The sequence below is a fragment of the Nomia melanderi genome, chromosome 2, assembly GCF_051020985.1.
Source record: "Nomia melanderi isolate GNS246 chromosome 2, iyNomMela1, whole genome shotgun sequence".
NCBI classification, from domain to species: domain Eukaryota; kingdom Metazoa; phylum Arthropoda; class Insecta; order Hymenoptera; family Halictidae; genus Nomia; species Nomia melanderi.
In genome coordinates this window covers 31,167,319-31,193,887 of record NC_135000.1, presented here as the reverse complement: position 1 = coordinate 31,193,887, position 26,569 = coordinate 31,167,319, and the positions used below count along the sequence as shown (strand labels likewise).

The window sequence follows — 26,569 nt, the reverse complement described above, 5'->3', positions numbered from 1 at the left end:
ATTTTTCTCTAGATAGTGTATATCTATACCAGAAGTGTCTAACTTACTCCCCTCGCGCTAGTAACTCAAAACTTCCCCCACTGTCTCTAGTCAAGGAGCAGCTTGAGACTGTATGTGAACAGTTCTATTTAGTGTTCAATACAAATAGATAAATATATAAGTATGGAGACGATAACTTTTCATGAGGGGAGTGTTACTAGAGTGGCCACGGTCACCGATTTAGCAGCTTTGATTTAAATAGTACTCTGAGCTTTGTGAGAATGCCAGCGTGACGTTACATGGCAAGAGGAATGTTTTGCTAGGGTGTTTTGTTTATAGTTTTTATTGATTATGTGGTAACCGTATTGACGAATCACGTTATAGACGCAGAACACGTAAATTTAAATATTATTTATATTTCTTTTCCCTTTTTTATATCTCTAAAAACAAATATGGAAAACATGACGAAGTGACTGAAAAATATGAATATAAACAAACACCGATCCACAAATTATAGCGTCTGTTTGGTGACTAAAGTTTACATAGTTTATGATCATCAGTGATCTGTGTTTTAGTTGGAATATACTACAAATAATATTTTGTAGTTTCCCTATAAGTTGTTTTAAAAGCCATTAAAATGATGATGGATTATTTTGTTACAAATAATTCCTTAGCACCTGCACCTATGGGAATTCAAAGTACTGCAGGTGCTGTACCCGTAAAAAATGATAAAGGTTAGTATTGAAATATTATAAATTTTTTAAATCACATATTTCTATTAAATACTAATCAAACACTGACATGTAGTTTTCATTGGGTTAATGAAGTAGTTTATAAAAGTGTTTTCTAACCATATGTAAAATATTATTTAACTACAGGGGAGCTTTCTATGAAAAAAGTAAAAGTACATCGTTATGTCTCCGGAAAACGTCCGGACTATGCACCAGCTGCAAGTTCAGAGGAAGAATCTGAAGATGAAGATTTCCTGGAAAGGCGAGCTCACAAACATTACGAGGATAATGAAATTTCTATGGATACTCCTGTACAGTCACAAGTTAGGATACGAGATGAGGATGACCCACGCATAAGAAGATTAACACGTTTGGAAAGACAAAAAGAATCTAACACAGAAATTCGTACAGAGAGACATAGACACATTTATGAACCAGAATTGATTGAAGTTGAACCTGAAAGAACTCGTGAAAGAATCAAGCTGGAAAGTTCCGATTCATCGGAAGATGAAGAGTTATCTGATTCTGAAATAGAAAGGAGACGCGAAGCATTGAAACAGCGAGTTTTATCTAAAAAAGAAAATGAGGAAGAACTAATTCATGGGGAAGAGGATGAAAGATCAGGAGATAGTTCAGACGAGAGTTCAGAATATGAAGAATACACAGATTCAGAAGAAGAAACTGGACCAAGATTGAAGCCAGTTTTTGTACGTAAGAAGGATAGAATTACAGTAATGGAAAAAGAAAAAGAAGCGATGAAACAAAAACAAGCAGAAATCGAGGCTAAGAAAATGGCAGAAGAAAGGAAAAGGCAGACATTAAGAGTAAATTTAAACATTTAAATAATAAAATAATTCTTTATAGATTTTTTAATTTTATTTATTATTGTACAGATGGTAGAGGAAGCAATAAGGAAAGAGACACAAGTCGGTAAAGGTAATAACGACCAAGAAGGAAAATTAGAAGATGTTTGTACAGATGATGAAAATGATGAAGTAGAATACGAAGCATGGAAGTTAAGAGAGCTGAAAAGAATTAAACGTGATCGGGAAGAAAGGGAACAGTACGTATAATTAAAATTAATAATATAATATTTTCTTGTGACTAGTATCATTACTGCACTAATGTCTTTAATAATTCCTATAAGAATGCTAAGATCTAAGGACGCTAGAATTTTACATGAATCATTGGAATAAAATAGTTAGCCCAATATGTTTTCCATTAAATTTGGCTAAATGGAGTTTTCCTTAACACGATAATTTTTATTTTCAGACTCGAAAAAGAACGTCTTGAAATAGAACGCATACGGAATATGACAGAAGAAGAGCGGAGGCAAGAGGCTCGCCTGAATCCAAAGGTTATTACTAACAAAGCAGCTAAAGGAAAATACAAGTTTTTGCAGAAGTATTATCACCGTGGAGCATTCTACTTGGATAAAGAAGATAATATATTTAAACGCGATTTCTCTGGTGCAACGCTAGAAGATCATTTCGACAAAACAATTTTACCAAAAGTTATGCAAGTGAAGAACTTTGGACGTAGCGGTAGAACAAAGTATACGCACTTAGTTGATCAAGACACTACTCAGTTCGATTCACCATGGATCTCAGAAACAGCGCAAAATCTCAAATTTCATAATAATCAAGCAGCAGGAATGAAGCAAATATTCGATCGGCCGTCATTAAAAAAGCGAAAAAGTGAAAACTAGTTAAACAACATATAAAGAAAATTATATTTATAAATTATTATAACTTAGTTTTTTCGTAACAGATGTTTTAAAGCTAGTTTTGCAGCCGCACATTTAGCTAGTTTTTTATTTGAACCAAATCCATGGAAGCGCTTTATCTTTCCAGCAATGAATACTTCTAATGATACCATAATGGAACTCGTGCCTTCAACGGGAACTGCATTCCTGAAAAAAATAATTTGCGCTATAATTGATTGCATATGTTGATTTTTCCTGTGTTGTTCTATATCGAAAAATAAGGAACACACTTACAAGAATTGCGGTCTTGCACCTTGATGTTCATATAATACACGAATCGGTTGTTTAGGAATGTTTTTACTAAATTCATCTTAAAACAAAGTAATAATATTTAGATTAATATATAATCACATTATAGAATTTTTATTTAAAAAGTTTACCAATTTCTGTATGCATAAGGGAAAAAATGATTTCCCAAACTTTCTTCAAATTTTTTCCTGAATCCATATATATGGCACCTATTGTAGATTCAAATATGTCCCCTAAAACTTTAGGAACATCTACATATTCAACCATATTGCATTCTTTTTCTTCCATTAAAATCCATAGGAGCTGTAAAAATCAATTCCAATAAATATGTACTTCATACTGCACATACTCAGTAGCTCTCACTATGATAAAGCACCTCATCGTTTACAACATGACCTCTTTCTTCTTGAAATTTAACAAACCGGTTTATAGCATCGTTCAATTGTGGCGAATAAGCCAATAACGCAGTATGCAAACCGTATCGTACACTCAAACATGCAAATGTAATATTGTTAACAAGTGCAGATCTTAAATCTGTTAAAACACCAGGACTCAAGTTCCCACAATATTCATAGATGTAAGATGTAATTAGAAAATCTAAAACACGAAAACATTTATTCGTAAATACCTAGGTTTACATAAATTCCGTTAAACATTCTACTTTCTTAAATGATTTCTTACCAATAACAGCGTCACCGAGAAATTCAAGTCTTTGATAACATTCGGTTATAGAATTTGCCGAGTACGAAGGATGTGTAAAAGCCTAAAATATTTGCATCGTGTAATTAAGATTATTGTAAAATATTAAAAACATATTTCTTTGATCTTTAATTGAAAATAATTCGATAACATGTACACCTAAAATTATATTAATGTCTCAAAATACCTGTAATAAAAAGGCCCTATTTTCAAATTTGTACCCAAGTTTTTGTTCTATATTAGAGGCCCAGGGAATCAAGTAATCTACATCTTCAGAAATTTCAGGATCTTTGGGCACAGTAAATAATAGGGCATTAATATCAATATCCTTTGGTAAGATTTCAAACCACGTTAATAGATTAACAGTACTTTTAATACCCATACTCTATTAAAAAATATGTATACTGAATAATTGTAAGTATTACGAGTAGAATGATTTACCATATATACAATTTATTACTGAAACATTTTGAACAAAAGAAGTAGTATTGTATATACTTTTTGTACTTACTGAAAGATAAACACCTATCAATGCTTCTACACAGTCGGCTACTGTTTTATCAGCAACAATTTGTATGCCAAGATAAAGTTCCATACCAGTTTGTGTTTCAGCAACGTCCCAATTTAAAACCTTGGATTTTATTGCGGTTTCAGTACTTTTACTCAGACATCCAGAAAATTTTTCCTTTTCAGGGATTTCAATTTCATATAAAACATTTGGTGATACCTTGAACAGAATATTTCATAGCATTATACATCAGAACGACTGTAATCAAATTATATGGTGAAACATTAACAAATTAACAAACCTCCGTATCTAGTAAGATTTTCTGAAGCTGTCTAAATGCTGAATAAGCGGGAGGAATGAAATTACTGAGAGGTACAAAATCATCTACTTTCATGCGTCCAGGAATACACTTCTTCTTTCCACAATAATAAAGATTACGGTTGCCGATTAGTTTTCCTTTCAGTGCCGTTAACGGACCTTCATTATAATTTGGAAAAAAAGTATACAAAAACAACGATACAACAAATTTCAAACATGAATCTCCTAAAGTTTCCAATCGTTCCAAATCGAATGCATCATTCCCAAGTTTACTCGTAAGTGCCTACAATGAATCACGGTGTCGTAAAATATTACAATGTGGTACGTTTGTAAATAAAAAGGAAAATATGTTAACTAGACTTACATATGTAATCTGTACTGGACTGGGACCACCTGAATTCTCAACTGATAATATTTTTAATTCCCGTACTGGAACCGATGGTCTATCCATAAACGTGAATTTTCTTATGTTCTGTAAAAATAAAATTAATCTTTAAAATAAAAATTGTTCATCAAAACTATTGTACCAGCAGGGAAATAATTCGAGTAACGAGTAGATGAGACGAGATAGGTGATCCAGGGGCAGTGAACTCAGAAGGCCACGTCGCCATCTGAAAAACCATCGACATAAACATACAACCGTTGTTGCGCGAAATGTTCGGAATTCATTGCCTTTAATAGAAAAACTGAAATACGGAGAGAGTGACTTTTCCCATTTTGAGCGATTAGCGAGCGATAATAATATTATATTTTTCGTTTTACTTTGTATACCTTCGAATTCAAACTCGGAAATAATGCTGCAAGAACCGCTCACAATATGAACAAAGCATTTGGGGACATAATATATATATATATATTATGTACTATATATTTTGTACTTGAGAGTTATAAATAACCCAATGCTTACCGTTGTATAAACATCTTCATCGCAACCGCTAGTCATAAATTGACAATAATGCTCAATATCAATCATTCTAATGTCTTCAATTTTTCTGAACAACTCTGGTGGTTCTTCATCTTTTGTCCATGGATAATGATATGCATCTGTATTTAATACTGTAACAAAACATAAATTTAATTTAATGCAAAAAACATATATGTTATATTAAAAAAGTAAATTATGTTTAATAACTAAAACATGCACCATCTATTTCTGGGCCACTCAATACAGGCTCTGATTGTAAATTTTCAACATCTTCGTTACAAATCACTTTTTTGGGTGGTTCAAGAATATCGATTTCTTCTTCTCTTATTTCTAGTGGAGGCCAATGATTAACGTTATATTCGACTACTAAATTAGCCTCCTCGGATACGAGACGTCGTAAATCTTCTGCAATTAAAAGCTGCGAAATTCTATGTAATATAGATGGTAACATTGTTGCTTTAAGCCAGTATAAAGCTGGAAATTTAACAATGGTGCAGAATTCTGGAACTAAATGTTCTTTCAGATCCTCATTCATCTCCATACGTTTACGATACTTCGATTCGGATTGCATACTCCTGTTTGTAATAAACAAAAATTAGTTGCAAATCTAAGTCTGTTTAAATTTTTCAACAGAAATTTGTACATTACCTAGGTTTTATACAATTAATCTTTTTTGATACCATTTTCGCTTCTAACATTGGTTGGGTTAAATTATGTACCGTTAAACCATGCTTTTGTTTATAATAATGAACGTATGAGAAGAAATTCTCCGATGGAAAACATGAATTTGGTGTAAGCTCCTCGCAAATCTGTGTAATTATATATACTTCCGCAGCAGCTCTATAATTTGGCACAACTAATGCTAAATCATAATCATTATGCTCAAACTGAAAAGGTACTGGCGGTGGTATATGCTGTATCTGTTGATGTTCTTGTATAATATCCCAATCTATTTCCCACTTTTCGTTAACTGGAAAATAATAAATAATTACATTTGATTTACATAAAATAAAGTTATCTTTCCATATTTACGTTACTACAAATTTACCTGGTGCAATTAAGAAACAATTGTCAAGATTATAATTGTCAAATATCATAAATGGTTTGATGACTGGTACAACTTGACTAAATATCAAGCTATGAAAGATTTTTATATTACCAATTTCTGTTGCAGATAAATTCATCTTTGCATAATTTACTTCAACATCAACTTGTAATTCACCGACATTCATAAAAATTGGAAAAGATGGTATCTATGTAACAAAATATTAGTTACCGGATTTCATTATTATATAATGATTTCTAGTTTTACCTGTGGCATTTCTTTCGAAGACAATATTCCAAATCCTGCCTTGTTAGATAATAAATTGTAAAATACCAAACGCCGATTATCATAATGCGGTGCTGGGTACATAGGTTTAGCACGAAGTAAATGAAGGTACACAGGTTTGGATGGTAAAGGATACGCACCATATAAAGCTGATGGAAACTGTAAATAATATATAACAATATGCATACATGGCAAATAGTAAATAAATTATAAAAAGAAATATAATTTCCACATCTACACTTCAAAGGAAATGTAATTAATTTATATATCACCTCACCTGTAGCTCATGATGTCGTTTCTTTTTATATGTTCCAATTATACCTGCATCTGATTTATCCTCTACTTCCCAATTTGGAAATAAATAATCTGTACTTTCTACGACACTTTGAAAAGTACGTGGTATTAAACTATCAGTCAATTCGCCAATTTTATGTAATTCTATACACATTTTCATTGCAACAGATCTTTTTGCAGAATTAATGGAAGACATCACATTTCCAAATACAGTAGTCTTTAGAGGAGATAGAATTGGTAATTTAAGTGAAACCTGGGAAACATTATAATGAATATTATAAATACAGTGTGAACAAAAATTTCAATTATTTGCTATGTATATGTATGTAGGAAAGAATAATTGAGAAAAACAGAATTGTTATTACATTCTTTAATACCTGATATAAATTAGTTTTATTCTGTTTATTACGCTCTTCAATTTTATACAATATCCAAGTGGGGCTTAGATATGCAAATTTAGATTTCAATAATTGAAGACAATACATGTTTATTAAACTAATTGCTGTATTCTCTGTTATAGAACACTTTGTTCCATCACTGCTCGTGACAATATATGGTTCTATTTCATGTACATATAACATATTCTTCATATCATCATTTGTTAATTCCTTACGATATTCAGTTTGACCCACTAATAGCTACATAAGAAAATATGAATAATTTAAAATATAAACGAATATAACAAAAACAAATAAGAATGGATAAAGTACCTTCTTTAAATGTGATTCTACCATTTTATAACTTTCAAACCGTTTTACATAATTCTTATCAGAGTTTGATAACAAGAATGTATATTGACTAGCACTGTGTCGTGCTCTACCTTTGCTTTGTATGTAAGATCTAATATCCATTGGTAAATTATACCTGATAACCAATGTACAAGTTGGTATGTCAATACCTTCATCGATAACGTCTGTTGCAATAAGACAATTTGTAAAACCATTTTTAAATCTAAAAGAAAAAAAAAACGTCCATTAACGTAACACAATATGAGAACTAACATATATTTTTTACTGTATTTGATATATCAAATGAATAAAATCACCTGTGTAAAACTTCTTTATTCCATTTGGAAATACATGAAGTTTCCCTGCTGCATTTGTAAGGGTCACACGAAAAACCCATCATAAAATCAGGTTTTAGAAAATGAAATTTCTTGTTATGCGCAGATAAATTCTATAATGACAAAACTTAAGTAATTTTCCTTAAAATACTTAAATAATTTTACTTAACCCTAGAATTTCTAAGATGGGACTATGAAAGACATCGTACATCAGAAATTTAGGAGTTCTATGGTTAAATTAGAAGAAAAAGCTAATGTTACCTTTAATATATGATACAATACTTGCGCTGTAAACCGTCGCTGTACAAAAATAATACAACAAAATTCGCATTCGGTAGACTTGTTTTCATGGAAGTCCAATAATATTTTAAAAAGATTCTGAACTTGATCTGATGAATATCTATAACAACATTACAGTTTATTATTATTTTTTAAATTATGGAATGTCATTTTCACAAATTGAAAATGATTTTTAAAATATTACAGTAGCTATTACATTCGAACTGTAGAAAAGTTAATAATACAAAAATTTAGAAAAAGCAAACTAACTTCATAATTTTTATTGTGTCTGAATCATCTTTCATTTCATCATCCAGTAACTTTCGAAAGATTGTTAATTCTGATATAAGATATTCAAAAATATATGCTGCATCCTAATAACATAATTTACAATTAACAGATCAAAATCTATTTATGTCTTCTAATATTTTACATACCACACCACTATTATATTTTTTTAAACATTCTAATTGTATCATATGAAGTAAAATAGCTTTACTTGCTCCATACAATCCTGTAATATAAATGAAATTTAATAAAATATATGTGGAATATATGTTGCACAGATCATACAATAGGTATAAATTTTTTTTCAATAAAATATGACTATACCTGCATGGGCAAACTGTTCTTTAATGTCTTCCAATATATTAATCAATTTTTTAGTAATGGATTTTGGTCTAAATTGTATGCTTGAGTCCTGATGTGTTAAGGAATTTTTTAACAATATACAATCTAAACAGTCGTTTATTTCAGCAATTCTATTATTAATAATTGTTCCAACCTGAGGAACAATATAATTATCGAATCGACAAAAAGATTCTCTTGGAGCTGCATAATAATTTTGAAGTTGCAACTCAGAATTTACTGTAGCTATTTTTGCATGAAGCGTTATTTCCAAAGACTGTAAATTGCATTAATTCATATAAAAATTTATCCTACTTAAGTCTACAGTAATGAAAACACTGTTGTTTTACTAAAATCAATACAATTTACCCGAACAATCGTGTCTATATTATTACACATTGTATTAGCATTTAATAATGTAGCAGTTAAACCCAACACTTTTGGTTGTTCCTCTTCAGGGCAAAATTCAAATAACTTCATAATTAGTCTCATTGGGTGATTATTCACTGCCCTGTGACATTCGTCTAATATTAATAAATTTATTTTATTTAAAAACATAAATCCATGATTAAGACCATTTAATAAAATTTGACATGTCATTACTAAAACCTACAATAAGAAATGTTGTTTTATTGTTTATTAAATAATGCAGAATATAATGAATTATTAAGTAATATATAAATAAAATAAGGTAAAATAAAATATAATACGTGATGATTTTTTAATTGCTCATTCCATTGGTTTTCTTTCCAAAAATCAACGCCCATATCACCACTAATTCCTGTACATGATAATCCAGTTAGTCTTGCAATATATTCTGCTTGTTGCAAAACTAAAGGTACAGTGTTTACAAGGAATACAGTGTGTTTTCCACCTTCATTGTACGGTCTAATATAAAATGGACATTATTATATCAAATTATATGCTATTCAATTAAAAAGCATATTAAATAAATATACAATGATAATAATAATTGTTGAATACATACTTTCGTATATCAGCACTTAGTTTTTTGATAAGCATAACAGCTATAAAAGTTTTTCCACTACCTGTTGGTAAATAAATGATTGTATTTTGTTTAGCTGCAACTTCGTATAAATCAAGTTGATAAGCTCTTGGTCTAAAGTCGTTTTCGTCATCCATCATTACTTTGATAAAAATATTCATAATTATTACAAGAATTATAAAAAATTACACATTAATATACAAATGATACGTACAAATTTAAAATAACAGGTATAAGTAAAATGAAAATAAAATATACAGATGAAATAGTTGATAAAAATTATACTTTTATAACGCTCGTATTTGAAATGAATTTCCTCCGACTCGCGATCTAATACTGAACTAAGGAAATCCCAAACGGTTAATTGATGACATAGCATGGATTAAACAAATATATTAAGAGAGAAAAGTTCCAACAGGAATTCGTCCCTGTAAAAGTTTCCTATAGTAAGTATGCAATTTCATTCATTACTTTATAAGTACAATTTTAACGCTATGGTGGCAATGCCGTATGAAGATGGCGTCCCGTTACCAACGTTCATAATTTAAGAGGGAAATACGAACAATTTAGCGAGAACATTATAGACAGAGTATATTATCGTAAAACACTGATTTGGACTGCCGAGCTGAGAGGAAGTTGGAAACCAGAGAAGAGAAGACGGTTTCACCCGTAACTTCTAAAGATTTCTTTGTTACAGACCACATCTGAATTATTATTTTTAGCTAGAATCACCTTTGGTTCTCACTTCGGCAAATTCGATACATTGTAAGGGGCCATAAATTCTCTTCAAAAGATTGACACGTTCGCTTGCACGTGTTACATTCGGTCTTCACTTTGGCGAATTCGATACATTGTTATTTGTTGACGCGTTCGCTTTTACGAAAATAGTGTGTGTTTCGCTGGGTCCCGCGCTTTCTCTCAGCACATGCGCATGAAACCGTAACGGTTACAAATTAAAAGTATTAGATTTATTTCACGCGTCGCGAGCAGAGTACCTTAGTGCTCTATGGGCACCTTATCCACGTTAAATTTCCCGAAAATTTCCCTAACGCGAACGGCATACTCAACACAATCATTTTCGTTATTAGTTTTCATTATGTTGTCTGACATGACAACATTTTAGGTCTGAACATTATAAATTTTAAATTACACGTATTCAATTGAATACAAAAATTTTAAGAGAAATTATTCTAATAAAATTATAATAAAAAGTACTTTTTAAATACGTACATAAAATTTACTCATTTTGAATGAAAATTATTTACATATTTATTTCCAATGTAGCAACAAAGATTTTATATACACTGCAGGCAGTATTGGAGAGTCAGTGATCCTTTCTTGTAGTTTTCAGTCATCGCTTGTACGTCGAATAATACTGTTGAAAAGAAGAAAAGTTCAGTAAGTAAGTACGTTATTTTAACTGCAATATTTTCAATTTGAATTGTATTGAAGTGTCGTTTATAATTTTGTAAACGTAACTAATATTATTTATATTTTACTTTTTATTTCAATGTTAGATGTTACTGACTTTAATATTATTTCAGCGGTATAGATAATGCGTCTAGGAAGGAAACACTTTGAAATAGCCACAAAATGGTAAATATTATTCGTTTTCGCAGTATACATTAAGCAATTCATAATAAAAAATATTTATTATATATTTTCGAATATTTTGGATTCTTGCTTAAGTTCAACATTGACATTAATTATGTAACATTCGTTTTCTACTTTGTAAATATCATATTTTTAATAAAACTGAACGATTTCATGCCTAAATTAAATTTAAATAATATATTGTACATGTATTTTTTCTCGATTAGGATTCCATCCGCAGCAACATACGGAACAGCAGCTGGCTTAGCTCTGGTTTATTTTACCGATTGGAGGGTAATAGCTGAATACATACCATACTATGGGGGCAAATTTAATAAATAGACCATAAAAGATGTTTATATTGATATATTATGTAATAAACTATAGGACAATGTAATAGTTGATTATATTATTTATTAAATGTATGAACATAGTCATAGGCTACATCTGAAGCTGTTAATATTTATTTAACGAAACATTAATTTCATAACTATTAAGAAATATCAATTTAAATGCGTTTTTTTCATTTTTTCTTTCTCTTTGTAACTTTCAAAGAGGAAGTTTGCTTCGTTCTCTGCAACCTTCTCAGAGATAAAGTTAAAATATTCATGTGCATAGGTTCTGTTAATAAAAAAGAATTAATAAATTATATAATTAATATAACTTATTTGTTAATATTACAATGATATTCATTATTTTTACAGTATGAGAAATTAGATTTACCTGTACAAAAACACACATCCTGTAGCAAGAAGTGCCCCTACAAAAGCTATTACAGGCGCTCGTACTAGTGGTTTACGCCTTGCCATCTGTTGAATTCTTTAAAAACATAATTATTATTAAAGATATACATCACTATCAGTGTTCTTCAAATTTTAATTATACATGTGAATGTAATATTATGACATTAATTTAAAAATGTTATGATATTTAAATTTTTAATTTAAAAGCACAAACATACATTCTTATAATTTTCAGGAAAAGTTTCAGGAAAATGTTCTTTTGCGTATTGCTTCAAAGGTTCATTCCATATATAATAACCAGATATTAAACCTAATATCACAGTTACATGATATGTATATGGAGGATTTCTCGTATATCTGAACATTATCACAATTACTTCACACTGGAAATGTAAAAATGCAGACCATGAAAGTACTTATATATAGATATGTTAGAGTAGTAAGTTAGTACCGAAAATGAGAAAAGATAAAAACTAATCAATTAGATCCGTATTTCTTCCAAGGAACAAATCCTGTACACAGCTTAATAAATGTCAAGCCCAATAATCAATAAAATCCGTATATCAAATTTTAAGCTTTAACTAACCTAATATTGCGTTTTCATAAGTAAATAATATTTACGTTACTTCGATGCTGTAGGAAAGAGGTGTATAACTCAAGTATCTATTTGTAGGAGTAGACTGCCCTCTTATGGTAGTAACTCGGAAACAGTGTTTCCCTATTACACAATATACTATTCAGAGATCCTTGATGTATGAGATCAGACCTTTCGAGTCATCAATCATCATTTTTAGAATGCAATGTTAGGGAATTAAACGATCAATAAAGTACTTGGAAACTAACAATAAATAAAAATTTTTACGTTTACTTTTAGAATGTTTTGTATTTGACATTAGAAATTTTAATAATTTAATTTGAATTTAAATTACATTAAGAATGTTTAATATCAAATACTGAATCATATATTATTTCTATTATATTGTTTTATTTTTTTTGAACGTACAAATTAAATTTTCTAAACTTTATTAACTTTGAAGTCCAAATTTAGACAGTGATTTTAAGTTCAAATTTGTTAATTCATTCTTAAAGAAATCTTTCTTAAATACAGTATTACAGATATAAATATAGAATTTTCTTCTTGTTTAGTTGATGCTAATATTTTATTTCTAATAAAATATTTGTTTACCAATTGTATAAAAGTATATGAACGTAAATTTGTGTGTAAGTAGTAATCAAATTTTTCCAGAAAATTTATAAAATTTGTTAAATATATCCAGCTGAGTTTTGAAAATCTCTTGCATTGAAATTGGTAGAGTTCGAGATAATAATGCAATTCCATGCTGATCGCATATACTGATTAATAGATATATACAATTTTGAACAGCAATCTGAAATATAAAGTTTAAAAAAGTATACATATATATATAAAGAGTAAAAACGTAGTACTACAGTATCTGAAAGAATTACTTTAACTGATGTTGCTATAGAGGGTTCAGTAGATAAGTTTAACAAATCAGCTATTACATAAGGACTTAATCTTGCCATATCTTTTTTCAGCTTTATCAAGGAACTTGTAAACCTATATACATATAAAGTAAAAGTTAAAACACAGTAAATAAGTAATAAATAATAAATGAAATATGGAAAACTTACTTCTCTATATCCAATGCAATACACTTAAATATGTGTTCTTCAGATTTATCAACTATGCCTTTCGATTTATGTACAACAACATTTAGTGTGGATCTATATAATGCCAGCAGAGAAGGCAGTCTATCTGTAATTGAACTTGTTCTCATTTTTAATAGTATATTACACAATGTTAACACATTATTACATGCTACTATTGTAGCTTCTTGCAGTGATTTTAAACCAAGGAAAATACTCATATCAATAGTTGTGTCGGGTAAATATAAGTGCTTGGTGGAAAGAATGTTTTGTGTGAATTTTAACAAATTTGACCACAACTTATTTGGTATGTTTAACACTTGTATCATTTGTATTGATTTATTAATTGCTGTTAAACGTAACTTATTTCTATCATTGGACATATTTGTCTTTAATATAGAGTTCCATATAATACAAACATTTTCTAAATCATTTTCTTGTACATCCGTGATTGCTCTTATCTGTAAAAGTATAAAATAATGTATTTTTATATATAAGCCTGTATTTGATTTTAATATTTATAATAGATATATACCATCTGATTATGTAAATGTTCTAAAAATTTCTCAAGTTCTATTGATTCACTTGATTCTAAAAAAGGTAAAAGCACATTTTCACATGGATTCTTAAATAGAATGCACCATATTCCTTTTATAGTTTGATCTTCGATTTTAAATATCTTTCGATTATGAAGAACAGCGACAGCTAATTTTAAGGCCTCTTGTACCACCTCATTCTTTTCACTTCCAGTGCAATCATTCTGTTAACAAGACGTTAATTTAATAAATTTAAAAAGAAACTATTTTTATAGTTATGATTACATTTACCAAAAATATATTCTGCAGTGTCTGTTGTGTTAAATTGTTTAGCTCTTCATTAATGTTTTCATCGGATACAGAAATTCTTAATATCAAATTTAGTATAGCGACATCATCTGCTTCGGTGATAACGGAGGGTAACATTTTTATCAAAACTTTATTCAATTTTTTTTCTCCTTTTTTAATTATTGCCTTTTGGTCAATGCTTAATTTTTGTTTAACATGTTCCAAAGATTCTAGTAAAAATTGCAAATTCTTTTTTGAATGCATAGAAGCATTTATAAGTTTTTTAAGTATGATATATGATAAATCATTTCTAAGAGACAATTCTAAAGATTTCTGAACATTTTTATTCAGTGGTAATTGATGTAATAATAACGACGGATTTATATATTGAAATATATCAAGACCAGGCTTTTCTAAGAGATCTAGAAAAATATTTTCCATGTATAATAATAAGTTTGAATTATTTTAAGAATACATGAAAGAAGAAAATACCTGAAAGTATTATGTTGCATAAGGAAATTATGTCATAATTCTGATCACATTCTTTCTTGAGAGCAAATATGATTATAAAAATTATTAATTTTATATTGGCTTTTAAAAATATGAGAGGTATATGAAGTAATACTTTTAAGTACACTACTATCTGACATGACAATGCATTCTCAATTTCAACCCATTTATCTTTTAATAAATCTTCTTTCAAGAGCATTATCATTTCATTTATTTTTTGGTTTTCCACATCTTCATTTTCAAGCAAAGGTTTCTAAGAGACAAAAAATAAAAATGATTTAACTGCTCAATTAATTTTATACATGAAATATTTATACTTACTATAGTAAAGTGTTGACATATAGATTTTGTTATTCCTTCTGTTATTAAATTTTCAATTTGCATAACAATACTACTTAACAAACACATCATAAATCTTTTGTCTTCTTGTAAACTATCTTTATGTAATATTTCCATCCATTCAGAAAACTTATCTTCATTAGAAATTATGTCTATTAATAATAAATTTGTCACTGTTAATATTTCTTCTGTAGTCAAAAAAGGTATTACATCTGTGTCAAATTTTAGGACAGACTTCCAAGAACATTTTAAGCCACCTATTAAACTACTAAGTTCAATAAAAGATTTGTTCGATGTATTCCGAGATATTTTGATTTGTTGTAAAATAAGTTTATTCTGAAATTATAGTATGCTAATTTACATGAATTAAACACCATATTATTCTTGTTCGTATAAATAACATATGGTATAACATACCATACTGCTCTTACAACTATCTCTGCCGAAATTAGTAATTCTTGGAATTAATTGTTGCCACTGATCTTGCAATATTGGAAATTTTAAGTTTTGCATGACAGTTCTTGGTACATAATATTTTAAAGTGTTTTTGGTTTCGTTCCATGAAAATATTGCGTCTAGTAACATCACAATAATTTTCTTGTTGTGATTCAAATATAAAATTCTATCTACCAGAAGTGATAAAACACTTCCCAAATCATTGAAAGCATTTACAAATTTTTGATGTGAAGATAAGGCCCCTGTCTGATCAAAAATGCATATACCGTTTAAAAGCATAATAAGCAAATCAATTGTTGCATGCATGATAGCTAAGTTTTTACCTGCAATAAATTACAAAACATTAAAATAGTTTAAAAACAAATTAATATTTAAATAAAATTATTGTACATACATGAATCATTAGATTTTAGTACTTCCATGCAATCAGTCTTTAAGTGATATATAAGTGTCCTTAACATAGATACACTTTGCGAGGTACTGATATTATTTACCATCTTCATAAATTTTTCTTTAAATTCACATGGGAAGAACATATTGAGATTTGTATTTGGTATCACATGATTGGACTGTTTTAATGTAATTAATATCGATGAAATTAACTTTTCCTCTTGTCTTAAATATACAACAGCAGTCAGAATAGATATTAACAAATTTGTATATTCTAATGTTGGATTTCCTTGAAATGCTTTCCTCAGTATTTCTTGAATTTTTTTCTCAATTAAGAGAGGGTTAAAAGAACAAAATTGTGAAAGGAGAACATACTCTATGGTGCTCATATCTTCGCTTAATAAAATATTATCTATTATATTCTGACAATAGTCGAACAATGTAACATCTTGTATTTTATTCTCAAAATTAAACGTTATATCATTTAAATGTTTCAACAGAGTACTTAAAATTTCCTTTTTTTCAGTTCCAGCAGATTTCACTAATTCTCTTAATATCAAATCCACTGTAGCACTGTCAGATTTAAATACTCCTACTGCTGCACGAAAAACAAAACTAAATGTTCGTAAATTGGATTGCAGATCTTTGGATTGTGCATTTTCACCTAAAGCAGATATCAAATCTATAAATTGAGTTATATTTTTATTTTTAAGAACTGTAGCATTGTGAACATAGTTTTTTCCAAACATTAACTGCTGAATACATTTGTAAGTCACTGCTCCTAATCTGTTTGTATTATCAATGCATCTATGGTCAATTACATCGCACAATGGATATAAAATATCATGTACAAACATAGTTTTTAACTCATCTTTTGCAGTGAAAGAAAGTTTAAAAATTTGTACCATACTTTCTATAATATTAATTATTCTATTATATATTATCAATGGCAAACCATTATCTTTTTTAATTAATTCTATATTTATTTCATTATATGACTGTCCTTCAATATTGAAAGTGCATTTGAAGAATTTTAATGCATAAATTAAGAAAGTTTTTATTAAAACTCCTAAGTCTTTTGGTTCGTTAAGGAAATATTGTTGCATTCCATGATTCGAGACTAATAATTCATAACATTCGAAAATGTCACTGTGCCCATTGTCTAAGGTTCCTTGCAATCTTGCAATAAGTGTATTCACCAACAACTTCTTTACATCATTTTTAATATCCAAATTCTTTGTTTTCAAACAATTCCTTATACATCTCCAACTGTTTTCATCTGTGGAACATGTTTCGCAAAGCCATTGTAAAATTAAGTCTTCCTTGCGTACTATTGGTATATCGACAGTGCAAAAAGTATTTTCTGCGAGTTTCAGTCGTTTAGGTAAAGGTTCTTCGTCCGAATTCAAGCGTTTTAATAATTCTATTAAATGTACAGAAATATTTATTATAAATACTTAATTCAGGTTATAATGAATCACGTGTTACGTTACCTGTTGATAAAGCCATTTCAAATAATTGAATGCTTTTAACTAATATTTTAAATTCTTAACATTTCTACTCGATAGTTTTATGTAATTGACAAGTTTTACTTTATTTAAAGTAGTGTTTACAAATACAAAATCTAGACAAATACATATTTAAAGGTATAAATAGTTGAACATGCTTTTGATCCGTGGCGGTACAATCACTTCTACGCCTCTTCAGGTTAGTTAGGAAACTACGTTACTAAACACCACTAAGGACTTTTCTAGCAGAGCGCATATCCATAGTTAATCACGTGTGTACGTACACGTTTGTATCTTATATTCGTTCAACACATTGTGAATGAACGTAATCTTTATATATGACTACTACCCTCTACAAATTGAAATATTATTTGTAGGTTTATTCAAAAGATTAAACTTATAAAAGAAATATGTTATGTAATTAAATAATAAGTAAACTCGCATTAAAAATTGAAGAAACAATTAGAAAATATGATGTTACACTAACGTTTATTGATATGTTCTATACGTATGAAGATGTAAGATTTACTATGTTAAAATGTATAATACGTTACAAATATTGTGTAAATTCAATATTAGAATTAATAGTTAATATTTGTTCTATTTTATTATGTATCTAATGTAGTATATTGAGGAAATGTTGCTTCATTAGGGTTTTGTATTACATTAGAATGTTTTTGTTGTTCACTTTCAGTAACGTATTGGTCATATGAATTATATTCCTGTTCTGTTACATACAATTCTAAAGGCTGATGATCATTACTTTGTTCATCATCTTGATTTTGATTTTCTTTGTGTATCTGTGCTTTTGCATTCAAATTATTCTCTGCCTCATCATCTACATAGTACTTATTTTCATTAGACAAATTGTTTGTTAGCGATTGTTTATTTATCTCATGTGAGTTATTTATTTTCATATTATGTTCCTGGTAAACTATGTGGGGTACTGCTGTATTTTGTGCTTGCGTTAATGAATTAGCTGGTATATCTTTACTTTCCATCGATACAATTCCTAAAAGAAATTTACTATTATAAAAACAATCTTAACAATTACAAAAATATAATTTTGCATAGAAAATACTACCTTGTTGTTTATTAAAAGTACTTTGTATCTTGTCTGACAAGTATTCTACGTTGTTTTGTAAACTGGCCATTTCTTCCCTAAAGAATAGTAGATATCCAAATATAATACATCTTATTAGTTCTAAAATTGCACTTATTTTTTTTATATCCACAGAAATATTAATGTCTAATTAAGATCATATATATTTCTTTTTGTACTTATATATGCTATTACTGTGTTGATAGAGGTACCTTTAAATATCTTTATTTACGTTTCGGAACTACTTTTACTTTCAGATCAACCTTAACAGTGCGCCTCTTGTTTGAAGCTGACGTAGCTTTTCCAACTGTTGTTACATCTCTGTCAGTGTCTCCCTCTGTCAACACAGAATAGCCCTAGATGTATTCAATGAAATAATATAAATGTCTATTAATTATCTAATAATTCAATTTTTTTTTAATAATCTATAGTAATACCACATCTATGTATAACAAAATATTATTGTACGCAAATAAAAAAAGCAATGAGTTATATTTTCTACACTGAACTAAGAATATACTTGTGCTTCAGGTTGTTAGCTTCCAAACGCTGTGTGAGAGATTGGCATTCAGCAGTCAGTTGAGAGACGATCGTAGCCTGATTATTCAAGGCATCTTCTAGACCAGCCACTGTAGCAGCTAAGAAACGTGATCTCATTAGTCAATTTATTAACACTGAACGTACCGGCACTTTATATACACCTATTCCTACTTTAAAATCGGTCATTTGACCGGTCGTGATACGTTTAGTGTTAAAAGTTGACTATTTTCATTACTACCCATGCTAGGCATAATGTCAGCATGCCGATTTCCCACACGCAAAATGAATTTATAAATAATAATAAGATAATACAATTTCTCGAAGACAGTATACCTAACATAGACAAATATGTATCAAATGAAACCTTACCATGTTTAGTTTCCATATCTATTATCATAGAAGCCAATTCCTTTTCATTTTCCGACTTTGCAGGAATTTGCGTAGTAAAATCTCCTGAGTCTATGGGTTTATTCGTCGCAATCTGGGAAAAGCAATGCGCATTTATACCCGGAAATTAAAATAAAAATATTAATATTAACAAATTTCAACGATATTCAATATTTAATATTTTACCTCTTTCTCTAAAGAAGCTATATGTTCTGAAAGTCTTAAATTTTCTCTTCTAAGGTGAACTAAATCAGCCTCTGTTCTCTCTAATCGTTGTTTATATGAATTGATTTCAATTTGTAGTCTACTTTGTTCTTGGCGACTTTGTCGTTCGTTTCGTTCCGCAGTTAGTTTTGTAGACAAAACTTCCTGTTCAGCTCCATCTTTTTCAGTTAATGCTTGGTTCAGCTCACTTTGTAAATACGCTGCGTACAATACAAATTACAAAACATAATTTATTTATAATATTTATAACCATATAACTTATAACTTACATATCTTATTTTGAAGTTCTTTCTTTAAGTCATCGATGAATGTTTGTTTTTGAGAAACTTCTCTCCTAAGTTCTGTTAACTCTCTACGTTGTTTTTCAGATTCTAACTGAGATTTATTAGCTGCATCCCAGTGAGAAGCAATATCAGCAGATAATTGTTCAACTTGCTGACTATATCTACGCTCTATTTGTTGTCTTTCTTCAGCAATACGTTTACTTGCTTCTTGTGTAGCTTCTCTAAATTTTCCATGTTGTCTATCTAATTCTTCTTTTAATCTCTTAATTTCTATTTCACATTGATTTTTTTCAAACTGAATTTGCTGCATAGCATCCACAGTTTGCTTAATTTTTTGTAATGCTTCGGTTTCCTGTTCTCGTACCGCAATTAATGTTTTTTGTAAATCTTGTACTTTCATTTCAGCTTCGTGTTTAACATGTAAAGCCTTCTCCAACTGCGCTTTCATTTCAGGGGTATCATTGCTTAAACAACTCTCGGACATCCGTTTTAAATTATACTGATTTTCCTCTTGCACTTTACGTAATTCTAATTTGGCCTGAGTAAGTTGTGCTTCTAATTCGCTAATTCTGGATTCGAACACTATGTTAGGACACTCCAATGTTTTAGGTTTCTTGCTTTCAGAAATTTCTATTCGAGCTGGCTTTTGTTTATCATTTTCATTATCATTTTCAGCGATGTGCGCATATTCATCGAGTGCACATTTAAAAAATCCTGTTTTATTTTTATAATGTAAAGCTTCATTTTCAGCTACAACCTGAAATTGTGAAATTAAATGTTTTTAGCCTACCACGTACATCCTTAGCAATTGAATAGCAAAAAATACCTCTCTGACTTTGTATAATAAATTATTCAATTGATTTCTGCAAAATTGAGATTCCTGTTGTAATTGATGAATATATTCTTCTTGTTGTTCGATAAAAGAATTTAATTCTGGAGGAACAGACTGTGTGTCTGAAGTTGGAGATGCTAAATTACTATATGTTCTTGTCGGATACACATTCTTACACAAAGTGAATTGTGGATTTATAGCTTTATTTGTATCTTCTGGCAAATCTTTTGCTTTACAATTGTCAATTACAACACTCTTACTATCGATATTTTCTTCGGATTCATTAATTTTTACATTGCTGCATTGATAATCTTTGATATCTGGTGATTTTCTATATAGGACATGTAATAAATAATATTATTATGTATAATAGTTAATAATTATGTACAATAATTTTGTATTACAGATATAATTGATTTTACCCTGACAACGGTTTTGAAACATAAGATTCAGCAAGCAAATACTTCAGCTTAGAAACAGCTTCTCTATAAGCCATTTCCGTGTAATCTATAGATTTTTTCCTACTTAAATCCAACTTTTGAATTCCACTCGTCTTTCTAAAATATTAAAATATTCGTGTATAAAATTTGATTTTAAAGAATAATTCAATAAAACTATTACTTACTTAGATTTCAAACTTAATCTTTTCATTCGAAGAGAATTCACAGGATCTGTACTGCTTGAAAAATTTCCTTTTGTCTTCAAATAATTCCTTAGAGGAAAATTCATGCGTGCTAAATGTGTACTTAGATGTTCTGTGGTAATTGCCGGTGTACTGCTAAACTGATGTCGACGTCCACGGTTGCTCGTTTCAAACATTCTGAGCTTATTTAACCGATACTGCCGAGTCGTTGGATATAAGAATATAAGCTAATCAATGAACCGAGTATTTACGTGCTCAAACACAAGTGAATCGTTTGTAGTAACGCTTAAGAAAATCGAAGTTCGGCGCAACCAAACATAGACCTAGTGGAAGATCGCGTGCCGCATGATCGTTCATGTCTCACGGAAACAGGCACCGTACCACCATGCACAAACATTCCGTGATTTCGTTTTTACAGCAATTTTTCAATAACTCATATCCGTCAAAGTCACAAAGAAATTCTTATCATATATTTTTCTTGTGAGAATCTTGAAGTTGTACTTAAAATACCTTAAGTATTTATAATTATAATTAATTCCATAATATTAAAGATTTAATTATAAAATATATATGTACAATTGATACATAAAATATATATTTCAATCAGTGAACAAACATAAAATTTTCTAATAGTGCACTAATAATTGAATAATATAAATAGTATTTTTATGTATATATGAAAAAATGGATTGCATATTTTATAAAATGCATATAAGAAATAATGTATAAAATAGTTTATCAATTTTCTTCCATATACTATGTAACAAGCTCTTGATTTAATACATTTCCAGGTTCAATTTCTGTTGATGTTGTATTATCATTTTCCATAGTTTCTTCTGGAGTTAATGTAACATAAGCTGAAAGGAATTGAAAGATCCATTGAAATACTATAATTTATTTTTCTTTTTACGAATAAAATATTTGTATTACCTGTACCATAAGAAAATGGTTTTATATATAAAATTACTATCAAACCAAAGAGTGCGGAAGGACCACACACATATACTAAAGTATCTCTATAGTAATCTTTAGAATTAATCCAATGTTCTCTGAAAAAAAATGTTAAATATTCAGATTATAATGTAATTAAACAAAAATACTATTAAGATTAAAAGTGTTGAAATATACTAACAAGTATTGAATAATAATTACTACTAAACCATTACTAAGTTTATCTGTAAAACTCATGATACCATATATAAATGCACCACTGTCTGTATCCTGACCAATAAAGTCTGCAATAACACCAAGACAAGTCACCAACATGATGGAACCTGCAAATCCTAAAATAAAAATTGATTTGTAGATATTCTATATACTATTTAAATTAATGATACTTCGAATATTAATTGGTATTACCTAATATCAAAGATATTAGATAAATTTGATATCCTGCGTATACTATATCTGTTACACATCGAATCCAAATACAAGCGCATATGCCCAATATAGCGCCCAAGCAAAATGAAATTTTTCTGCCCAGCTTTCTATTTAACTTTTCCATTATTAAAGACATTAAGAAACTACTCAAAAACATTATTAAGGGTACTATAGCCAAAGATGTAGCTGGCATATTTAATGACTTATGCAAATATAAAGGAACATAAATTTGTAGTAAATTTACAAATAAACGTGTGGGTATATATACACAGGCAACTTGATACATGCGTGTATCTTTCAATAATACTGATATTGATCTTGTGTTTGTACATGGTGTTCCTAAAATTGATACAATAAGATGTTAATATTAATTCAATTATTATTTGGTAAATATAAGAATCAATAAAATACAAAGCTATTCTAACTGTTAGAGTCATTAGTAACTTTCTCCTTAACAAAAATATGGAATAAAATGGATGTTACGGATCCTACTCCTATTCCAATAAGTACAATATCTTGAAATTTCTGTACATCGTAAGGGCCAATTTGAGAATCGGAACCTGTATTGCTTGTCATATGTAACACTGTCCATGTAATGCAGTAAATAAAAACATTCGATAGAACAGTAAAGCTATACCTATATAAATTAAAAATTAAAATAAATTTAATAATTTTTTCTTTGTACATTCCATTCAAGAATATTTTTAAATAATACCTGATAGCTATAAGTTCTGTTCTTTCATATTCAGTTGGTGTAAGTTCTGGTACTAACGATAAATGAGATATTTGCACTGCAGCCCAACCAAATTGAAAAATTATAACAAATGCAGCATAATAAATTAATTGAGCCCAGTGATCAGCAGTTTTGCATTCAATGCAAGGCAAAAATATAAAGGGAAATGCAAATAAAACGCACAAGGTACCTGAAATACATCATTTTGGAAATTCTTTTATATGTTTTAATGTACGTATATATAAATGTATATAATATGTATACCTATCAAGTGCCAAGTTTTCCTTCTTCCATATTTACATAACCAGAATTCATCATGATTATCCGAATGAAATCCAACAAATGGAGTAGCCACAGCATCTGCTATTTGACCAATAAGTAAAATTATTCCAGCTAATGTGGCACTGAATTCCAATACCAAATGGAAGAACACTAATAGATACGTAAACCACATAGAAGCACAAATATCATTTAATATGTGACCTATGCCATACGCTAGTTTTAAAGAAAGTGGTAAACGTTGAACTATTTCAGTATAGCCACTGGTCACACTTGTTCGTTCTGTATCCATCCTTCTTTATGTAATATCAATGTAATAATATCATTAATAACTTACTCACGTATGAAATTTATACTATATTTATACATTTACAATATCTTATTTAAATTTCTTCTGTCAATCATTTTTGGGTTTATAGAATGTATAAAGTTGTTTGGTTTCCTTTTTATTAACCCAACTAATAATTTACGTAAAGTATATAAACAGAAAATAATTCAAATAACTAATTTGAATTCTACAACTAAGATTAATTAAAAACTTATTGATTAGTGGGCGGATATAAGGATAACCTATTTAACTGTGTTTACGTTATCATAATGCTATATGTTTTCACGCACTTAACACTTTAAAATATATTTAATGTCATTGTAAATGCTATCAAATCTATTTTTTCGTTAATATAATTTTACGTAGGATAAAACTGCTTTATGTGAAACTGCATTAAAATGTAGAGTGATGACAAACAATGGTTAGAACGTCTAAAGATGATTCATTTATGATAATAGTATAATAGTTTAGGTGAAAAAAAATAGGATTTGAAAGTACTCATACATACAAACAATGTTATCAGTTATGTTAAATAGTAAACAGGTGATTATAACCTGTTTTTAAACTTAGCCTTCAGTTTCTTTACACAAATTAATCATAACCAACGTTTAAATATTACTACATTCCGTTTGAAACATTCTATATGACTTAAGGATATTTATGAATAACAGTGGAAAATAAAATTAAAAAATTATAGCTTCAATCAATAATATTATTACCCTTATAACTTTACATATACATTATAATCTGAAATATTTATTCTCCTATTTTATAGGTATTAAGACGGATAATATTAAATCTGAACTATATAAGTATACATATGTATGTATAAGCACTAAAAGATTGAAAGGTATATATTATATAAAACAAAATAGTCTTAATACACTAAACAAGACTTCTATGTCATCAATATACTGTTATTTGTTCTTGCAATTAATATACTATTATATACGATTTAGAATACTTCTAAATACATTGTTTATAATACAATATTGATTTGTAAATTTATACATATTTATTTAGTCGTATAACATTTTAATAAAATTCCTTTAAACGCTAAGGGAAGATCTTGAATTTATATAGAACTGATGTCCTGAAAACAGGAATGTAAGAACATAAATACAGGCTGCAATCCAACAATTGTACGCATTTTGCGTATAACCTCTATCCACTTCTTTATAAAATTTATCAACCTGATCATAGGTTTCCTCCAGTGGAACATCTTCCACTAAAGCCACACTTTTAACATAGAAGAATATTCCCATCAGAAGCTGAAAATGAAATAAAAAATATGGAAATTTATTTAAATGAAGTGATCAATTTTATCTATACAATCTACGATCATTGAATCAGTATTTTATTGAGATATTATTATTCTACAATTTCTTTGAACAGAAATAATTTATATTATACCTGCAAGAATTTACTTTAGATATTGCTAGCGTAATATAAATAAAAAAAAAAAAAGAAACAGATAGCAAAGTTATGTTTCAATGCAATAGAAAATATTTGATAACAATAACAATAATAATAATAATAATAATAAAGTACTTGCTTTTAATAATATTCTCATTTGATTGACGGCTTTTGCGTAATTATTTTCCTACGCGTTGACAGCTTATACAAGTTGAATTAAAAGTACTACTTACTAATTGGAATATACCCCAAGTAGATAATATCAAGCCGCATAAGGCATATTTCGGTCCACATATCTTCATTTTTGACCGAAAATTGATTTTCTCCTTCTATACGAAGTAACCTAACAAATAGCGTATCACACTGTTATATCGTTACGCCCTCAATAATCATATGATTTTCATTGACAAGTGAGTAACACAGCTATCGATATCTCGAAGTTTCACATCCGGTATTCAAAATTCCGCGATTTCTAACAAAATGGAGTTACGAACGAGAATAATATGCAATAAACGCTGCATATTCACAAGAAAAAATGAATTTTCACCTTTTACCACAAATATACGTATATTCCGTTAACTGGATTTTGGCATGACCTTGAAGGCAGAATTTTATG

The 26,569-nt window shown here is 29.0% G+C and overlaps 7 protein-coding genes and 1 long non-coding RNA gene across 21 annotated transcripts; 3 read left to right on the top strand and 5 right to left on the bottom strand.

Moving 5' to 3' along the window:
- The first annotated feature begins 142 nt into the window (after positions 1–142).
- Positions 143–2,418, top strand: Mfap1 (Microfibril-associated protein 1). The gene is made up of 4 exons (XM_031983572.2): positions 143–713; positions 858–1,534; positions 1,604–1,773; positions 1,983–2,418. The coding sequence occupies exons 1-4, from the start codon at positions 617–619 to the stop codon at positions 2,416–2,418; spliced, it is 1,380 nt and encodes a 459-aa protein (XP_031839432.1). The 5' UTR covers positions 143–616.
- Dcr-2 (Endoribonuclease Dcr-2) lies at positions 2,413–10,194 on the bottom strand. Of its 3 annotated transcripts, XM_076364811.1 has the most exons (26): positions 9,988–10,194; positions 9,756–9,915; positions 9,478–9,655; positions 9,137–9,376; positions 8,753–9,044; positions 8,578–8,654; positions 8,411–8,514; positions 8,123–8,261; positions 7,844–7,974; positions 7,509–7,749; positions 7,176–7,436; positions 6,782–7,051; positions 6,487–6,663; positions 6,223–6,427; positions 5,823–6,144; positions 5,394–5,749; positions 5,157–5,305; positions 4,614–4,721; positions 4,233–4,532; positions 3,935–4,150; positions 3,611–3,808; positions 3,406–3,487; positions 3,101–3,321; positions 2,856–3,027; positions 2,710–2,785; positions 2,413–2,622 (listed from the first exon to the last, which is right to left on the bottom strand). In XM_076364811.1, the coding sequence occupies exons 2-26, from the start codon at positions 9,911–9,913 to the stop codon at positions 2,463–2,465; spliced, it is 4,833 nt and encodes a 1,610-aa protein (XP_076220926.1). In that variant the 5' UTR covers positions 9,914–9,915; positions 9,988–10,194; the 3' UTR covers positions 2,413–2,462. The 3 variants fall into 3 exon arrangements, 2 of the variants coding, with proteins under 2 accessions (XP_076220926.1, XP_076220925.1); XM_076364810.1 differs by lacking the exon at positions 9,988–10,194 and having other exon boundaries at positions 9,756–9,934; XR_012998051.1 differs by lacking the exons at positions 2,413–2,622; positions 2,710–2,785; positions 2,856–3,027; positions 3,101–3,321; positions 9,988–10,194 and having other exon boundaries at positions 3,611–3,711; positions 9,756–9,934.
- An 871-nt stretch (positions 10,195–11,065) lies between these two features.
- On the top strand, positions 11,066–11,810 carry UQCR-6.4 (Ubiquinol-cytochrome c reductase 6.4 kDa subunit). Of its 4 annotated transcripts, none has more exons than XM_031983345.2 (3): positions 11,066–11,175; positions 11,318–11,369; positions 11,594–11,810. In XM_031983345.2, the coding sequence occupies exons 2-3, from the start codon at positions 11,329–11,331 to the stop codon at positions 11,706–11,708; spliced, it is 156 nt and encodes a 51-aa protein (XP_031839205.1). In that variant the 5' UTR covers positions 11,066–11,175; positions 11,318–11,328; the 3' UTR covers positions 11,709–11,810. The 4 variants fall into 4 exon arrangements, with proteins under 4 accessions (XP_031839205.1, XP_031839206.1, XP_031839207.1 ...); XM_031983346.2 differs by having other exon boundaries at positions 11,070–11,171; XM_031983347.2 differs by having other exon boundaries at positions 11,080–11,179.
- Positions 11,718–18,013, bottom strand: LOC116429879 (uncharacterized). 5 transcript variants are annotated; one of them, XM_076364812.1, is made up of 13 exons: positions 17,790–18,013; positions 16,301–17,719; positions 15,868–16,229; positions 15,433–15,786; positions 15,094–15,364; positions 14,605–15,023; positions 14,313–14,537; positions 13,763–14,238; positions 13,577–13,688; positions 12,696–13,497; positions 12,328–12,492; positions 12,090–12,185; positions 11,718–11,987 (listed from the first exon to the last, which is right to left on the bottom strand). In XM_076364812.1, the coding sequence occupies exons 1-10, from the start codon at positions 17,803–17,805 to the stop codon at positions 13,342–13,344; spliced, it is 3,810 nt and encodes a 1,269-aa protein (XP_076220927.1). In that variant the 5' UTR covers positions 17,806–18,013; the 3' UTR covers positions 11,718–11,987; positions 12,090–12,185; positions 12,328–12,492; positions 12,696–13,341. The 5 variants fall into 5 exon arrangements, with proteins under 5 accessions (XP_076220927.1, XP_076220928.1, XP_076220929.1 ...); XM_076364813.1 differs by having other exon boundaries at positions 12,731–13,497; XM_076364814.1 differs by having other exon boundaries at positions 12,736–13,497.
- A 399-nt stretch (positions 18,014–18,412) lies between these two features.
- On the bottom strand, positions 18,413–22,064 carry LOC116429880 (serologically defined colon cancer antigen 8 homolog). Of its 5 annotated transcripts, XR_004235585.2 has the most exons (10): positions 21,800–22,064; positions 21,597–21,731; positions 21,169–21,505; positions 20,328–21,099; positions 20,020–20,258; positions 19,816–19,927; positions 19,416–19,544; positions 19,119–19,243; positions 18,889–18,965; positions 18,746–18,816 (listed from the first exon to the last, which is right to left on the bottom strand). XR_004235585.2 is itself a non-coding variant. In XM_031983338.2 (9 exons), exons 1-9 carry the CDS (start codon positions 21,991–21,993, stop codon positions 18,413–18,415), a joined length of 2,388 nt encoding a protein of 795 aa, XP_031839198.1. In that variant the 5' UTR covers positions 21,994–22,064. The 5 variants fall into 5 exon arrangements, 3 of the variants coding, with proteins under 3 accessions (XP_031839198.1, XP_031839201.1, XP_031839202.1); XM_031983338.2 differs by lacking the exon at positions 19,119–19,243 and having other exon boundaries at positions 18,413–18,816; positions 19,427–19,544; XM_031983341.2 differs by lacking the exon at positions 19,119–19,243 and having other exon boundaries at positions 18,668–18,816.
- Positions 19,221–22,616, top strand: LOC143174251 (uncharacterized). The gene is made up of 2 exons (XR_012998055.1): positions 19,221–19,370; positions 19,438–22,616. It is a non-coding gene; the product is annotated as an uncharacterized LOC143174251 (long non-coding RNA).
- Positions 22,391–25,156, bottom strand: LOC116429881 (major facilitator superfamily domain-containing protein 12). Its single transcript, XM_031983344.2, has 8 exons — positions 25,046–25,156; positions 24,195–24,505; positions 23,913–24,120; positions 23,623–23,834; positions 23,177–23,536; positions 22,950–23,100; positions 22,748–22,866; positions 22,391–22,674 (listed from the first exon to the last, which is right to left on the bottom strand). Exons 2-8 carry the CDS (start codon positions 24,499–24,501, stop codon positions 22,574–22,576), a joined length of 1,458 nt encoding a protein of 485 aa, XP_031839204.1. The 5' UTR covers positions 24,502–24,505; positions 25,046–25,156; the 3' UTR covers positions 22,391–22,573.
- Positions 25,157–25,433: 277 nt separating this feature from the next.
- Positions 25,434–26,367, bottom strand: RNASEK (Ribonuclease kappa). Its single transcript, XM_076364836.1, has 2 exons — positions 26,187–26,367; positions 25,434–25,808 (listed from the first exon to the last, which is right to left on the bottom strand). Exons 1-2 carry the CDS (start codon positions 26,253–26,255, stop codon positions 25,587–25,589), a joined length of 291 nt encoding a protein of 96 aa, XP_076220951.1. The 5' UTR covers positions 26,256–26,367; the 3' UTR covers positions 25,434–25,586.
- Positions 26,368–26,569: the final 202 nt, after the last annotated feature.

What these genes read in the sequence shown, in the direction of transcription:
- Mfap1 (XM_031983572.2), top strand. Translation starts at nt 617, where the DNA reads ATGATGATGGATTATTTTGTTACAAATAATTCCTTAGCACCTGCACCT. An exon ending in GGAAAAGGCAGACATTAAGA is followed by an intron (nt 1,535 to 1,603) that starts GTAAATTTAAAC and finishes ATTATTGTACAG; the next exon opens with ATGGTAGAGGAAGCAATAAG. An exon ending in GATCGGGAAGAAAGGGAACA is followed by an intron (nt 1,774 to 1,982) that starts GTACGTATAATT and finishes TTTTATTTTCAG; the next exon opens with ACTCGAAAAAGAACGTCTTG.
- Dcr-2 (XM_076364810.1), bottom strand. Translation starts at nt 9,934, where the DNA reads ATGAATATTTTTATCAAAGTAATGATGGATGACGAAAACGACTTTAGA. An exon ending in AGAACAGTTTGCCCATGCAG is followed by an intron (nt 8,655 to 8,752) that starts GTATAGTCATAT and finishes TTTATATTACAG; the next exon opens with GATTGTATGGAGCAAGTAAA. An exon ending in GTCATGTTGTAAACGATGAG is followed by an intron (nt 3,028 to 3,100) that starts GTGCTTTATCAT and finishes TGATTTTTACAG; the next exon opens with CTCCTATGGATTTTAATGGA.
- UQCR-6.4 (XM_031983345.2), top strand. Translation starts at nt 11,329, where the DNA reads ATGCGTCTAGGAAGGAAACACTTTGAAATAGCCACAAAATG. An exon ending in TTTGAAATAGCCACAAAATG is followed by an intron (nt 11,370 to 11,593) that starts GTAAATATTATT and finishes TTTCTCGATTAG; the next exon opens with GATTCCATCCGCAGCAACAT.
- LOC116429879 (XM_076364812.1), bottom strand. An exon ending in ACTAAAATCTAATGATTCAT is followed by an intron (nt 16,230 to 16,300) that starts GTATGTACAATA and finishes AATTTATTGCAG; the next exon opens with GTAAAAACTTAGCTATCATG. An exon ending in CACTGCAGAATATATTTTTG is followed by an intron (nt 14,538 to 14,604) that starts GTAAATGTAATC and finishes TCTTGTTAACAG; the next exon opens with AATGATTGCACTGGAAGTGA.
- LOC116429880 (XM_031983338.2), bottom strand. Translation starts at nt 21,993, where the DNA reads ATGTTTGAAACGAGCAACCGTGGACGTCGACATCAGTTTAGCAGTACA. An exon ending in GTTTCAAAACCGTTGTCAGG is followed by an intron (nt 21,506 to 21,596) that starts GTAAAATCAATT and finishes TGTCCTATATAG; the next exon opens with AAAATCACCAGATATCAAAG. An exon ending in TAGCTTCTTTAGAGAAAGAG is followed by an intron (nt 19,928 to 20,019) that starts GTAAAATATTAA and finishes TGCTTTTCCCAG; the next exon opens with ATTGCGACGAATAAACCCAT.
- LOC116429881 (XM_031983344.2), bottom strand. Translation starts at nt 24,501, where the DNA reads ATGGATACAGAACGAACAAGTGTGACCAGTGGCTATACTGAAATAGTT. An exon ending in AGTTACTAATGACTCTAACA is followed by an intron (nt 23,537 to 23,622) that starts GTTAGAATAGCT and finishes TATCAATTTTAG; the next exon opens with GAACACCATGTACAAACACA. An exon ending in TCTAATATCTTTGATATTAG is followed by an intron (nt 23,101 to 23,176) that starts GTAATACCAATT and finishes TTTTTATTTTAG; the next exon opens with GATTTGCAGGTTCCATCATG.
- RNASEK (XM_076364836.1), bottom strand. Translation starts at nt 26,255, where the DNA reads ATGAAGATATGTGGACCGAAATATGCCTTATGCGGCTTGATATTATCT. An exon ending in CTTGGGGTATATTCCAATTA is followed by an intron (nt 25,809 to 26,186) that starts GTAAGTAGTACT and finishes TTTCATTTTCAG; the next exon opens with CTTCTGATGGGAATATTCTT.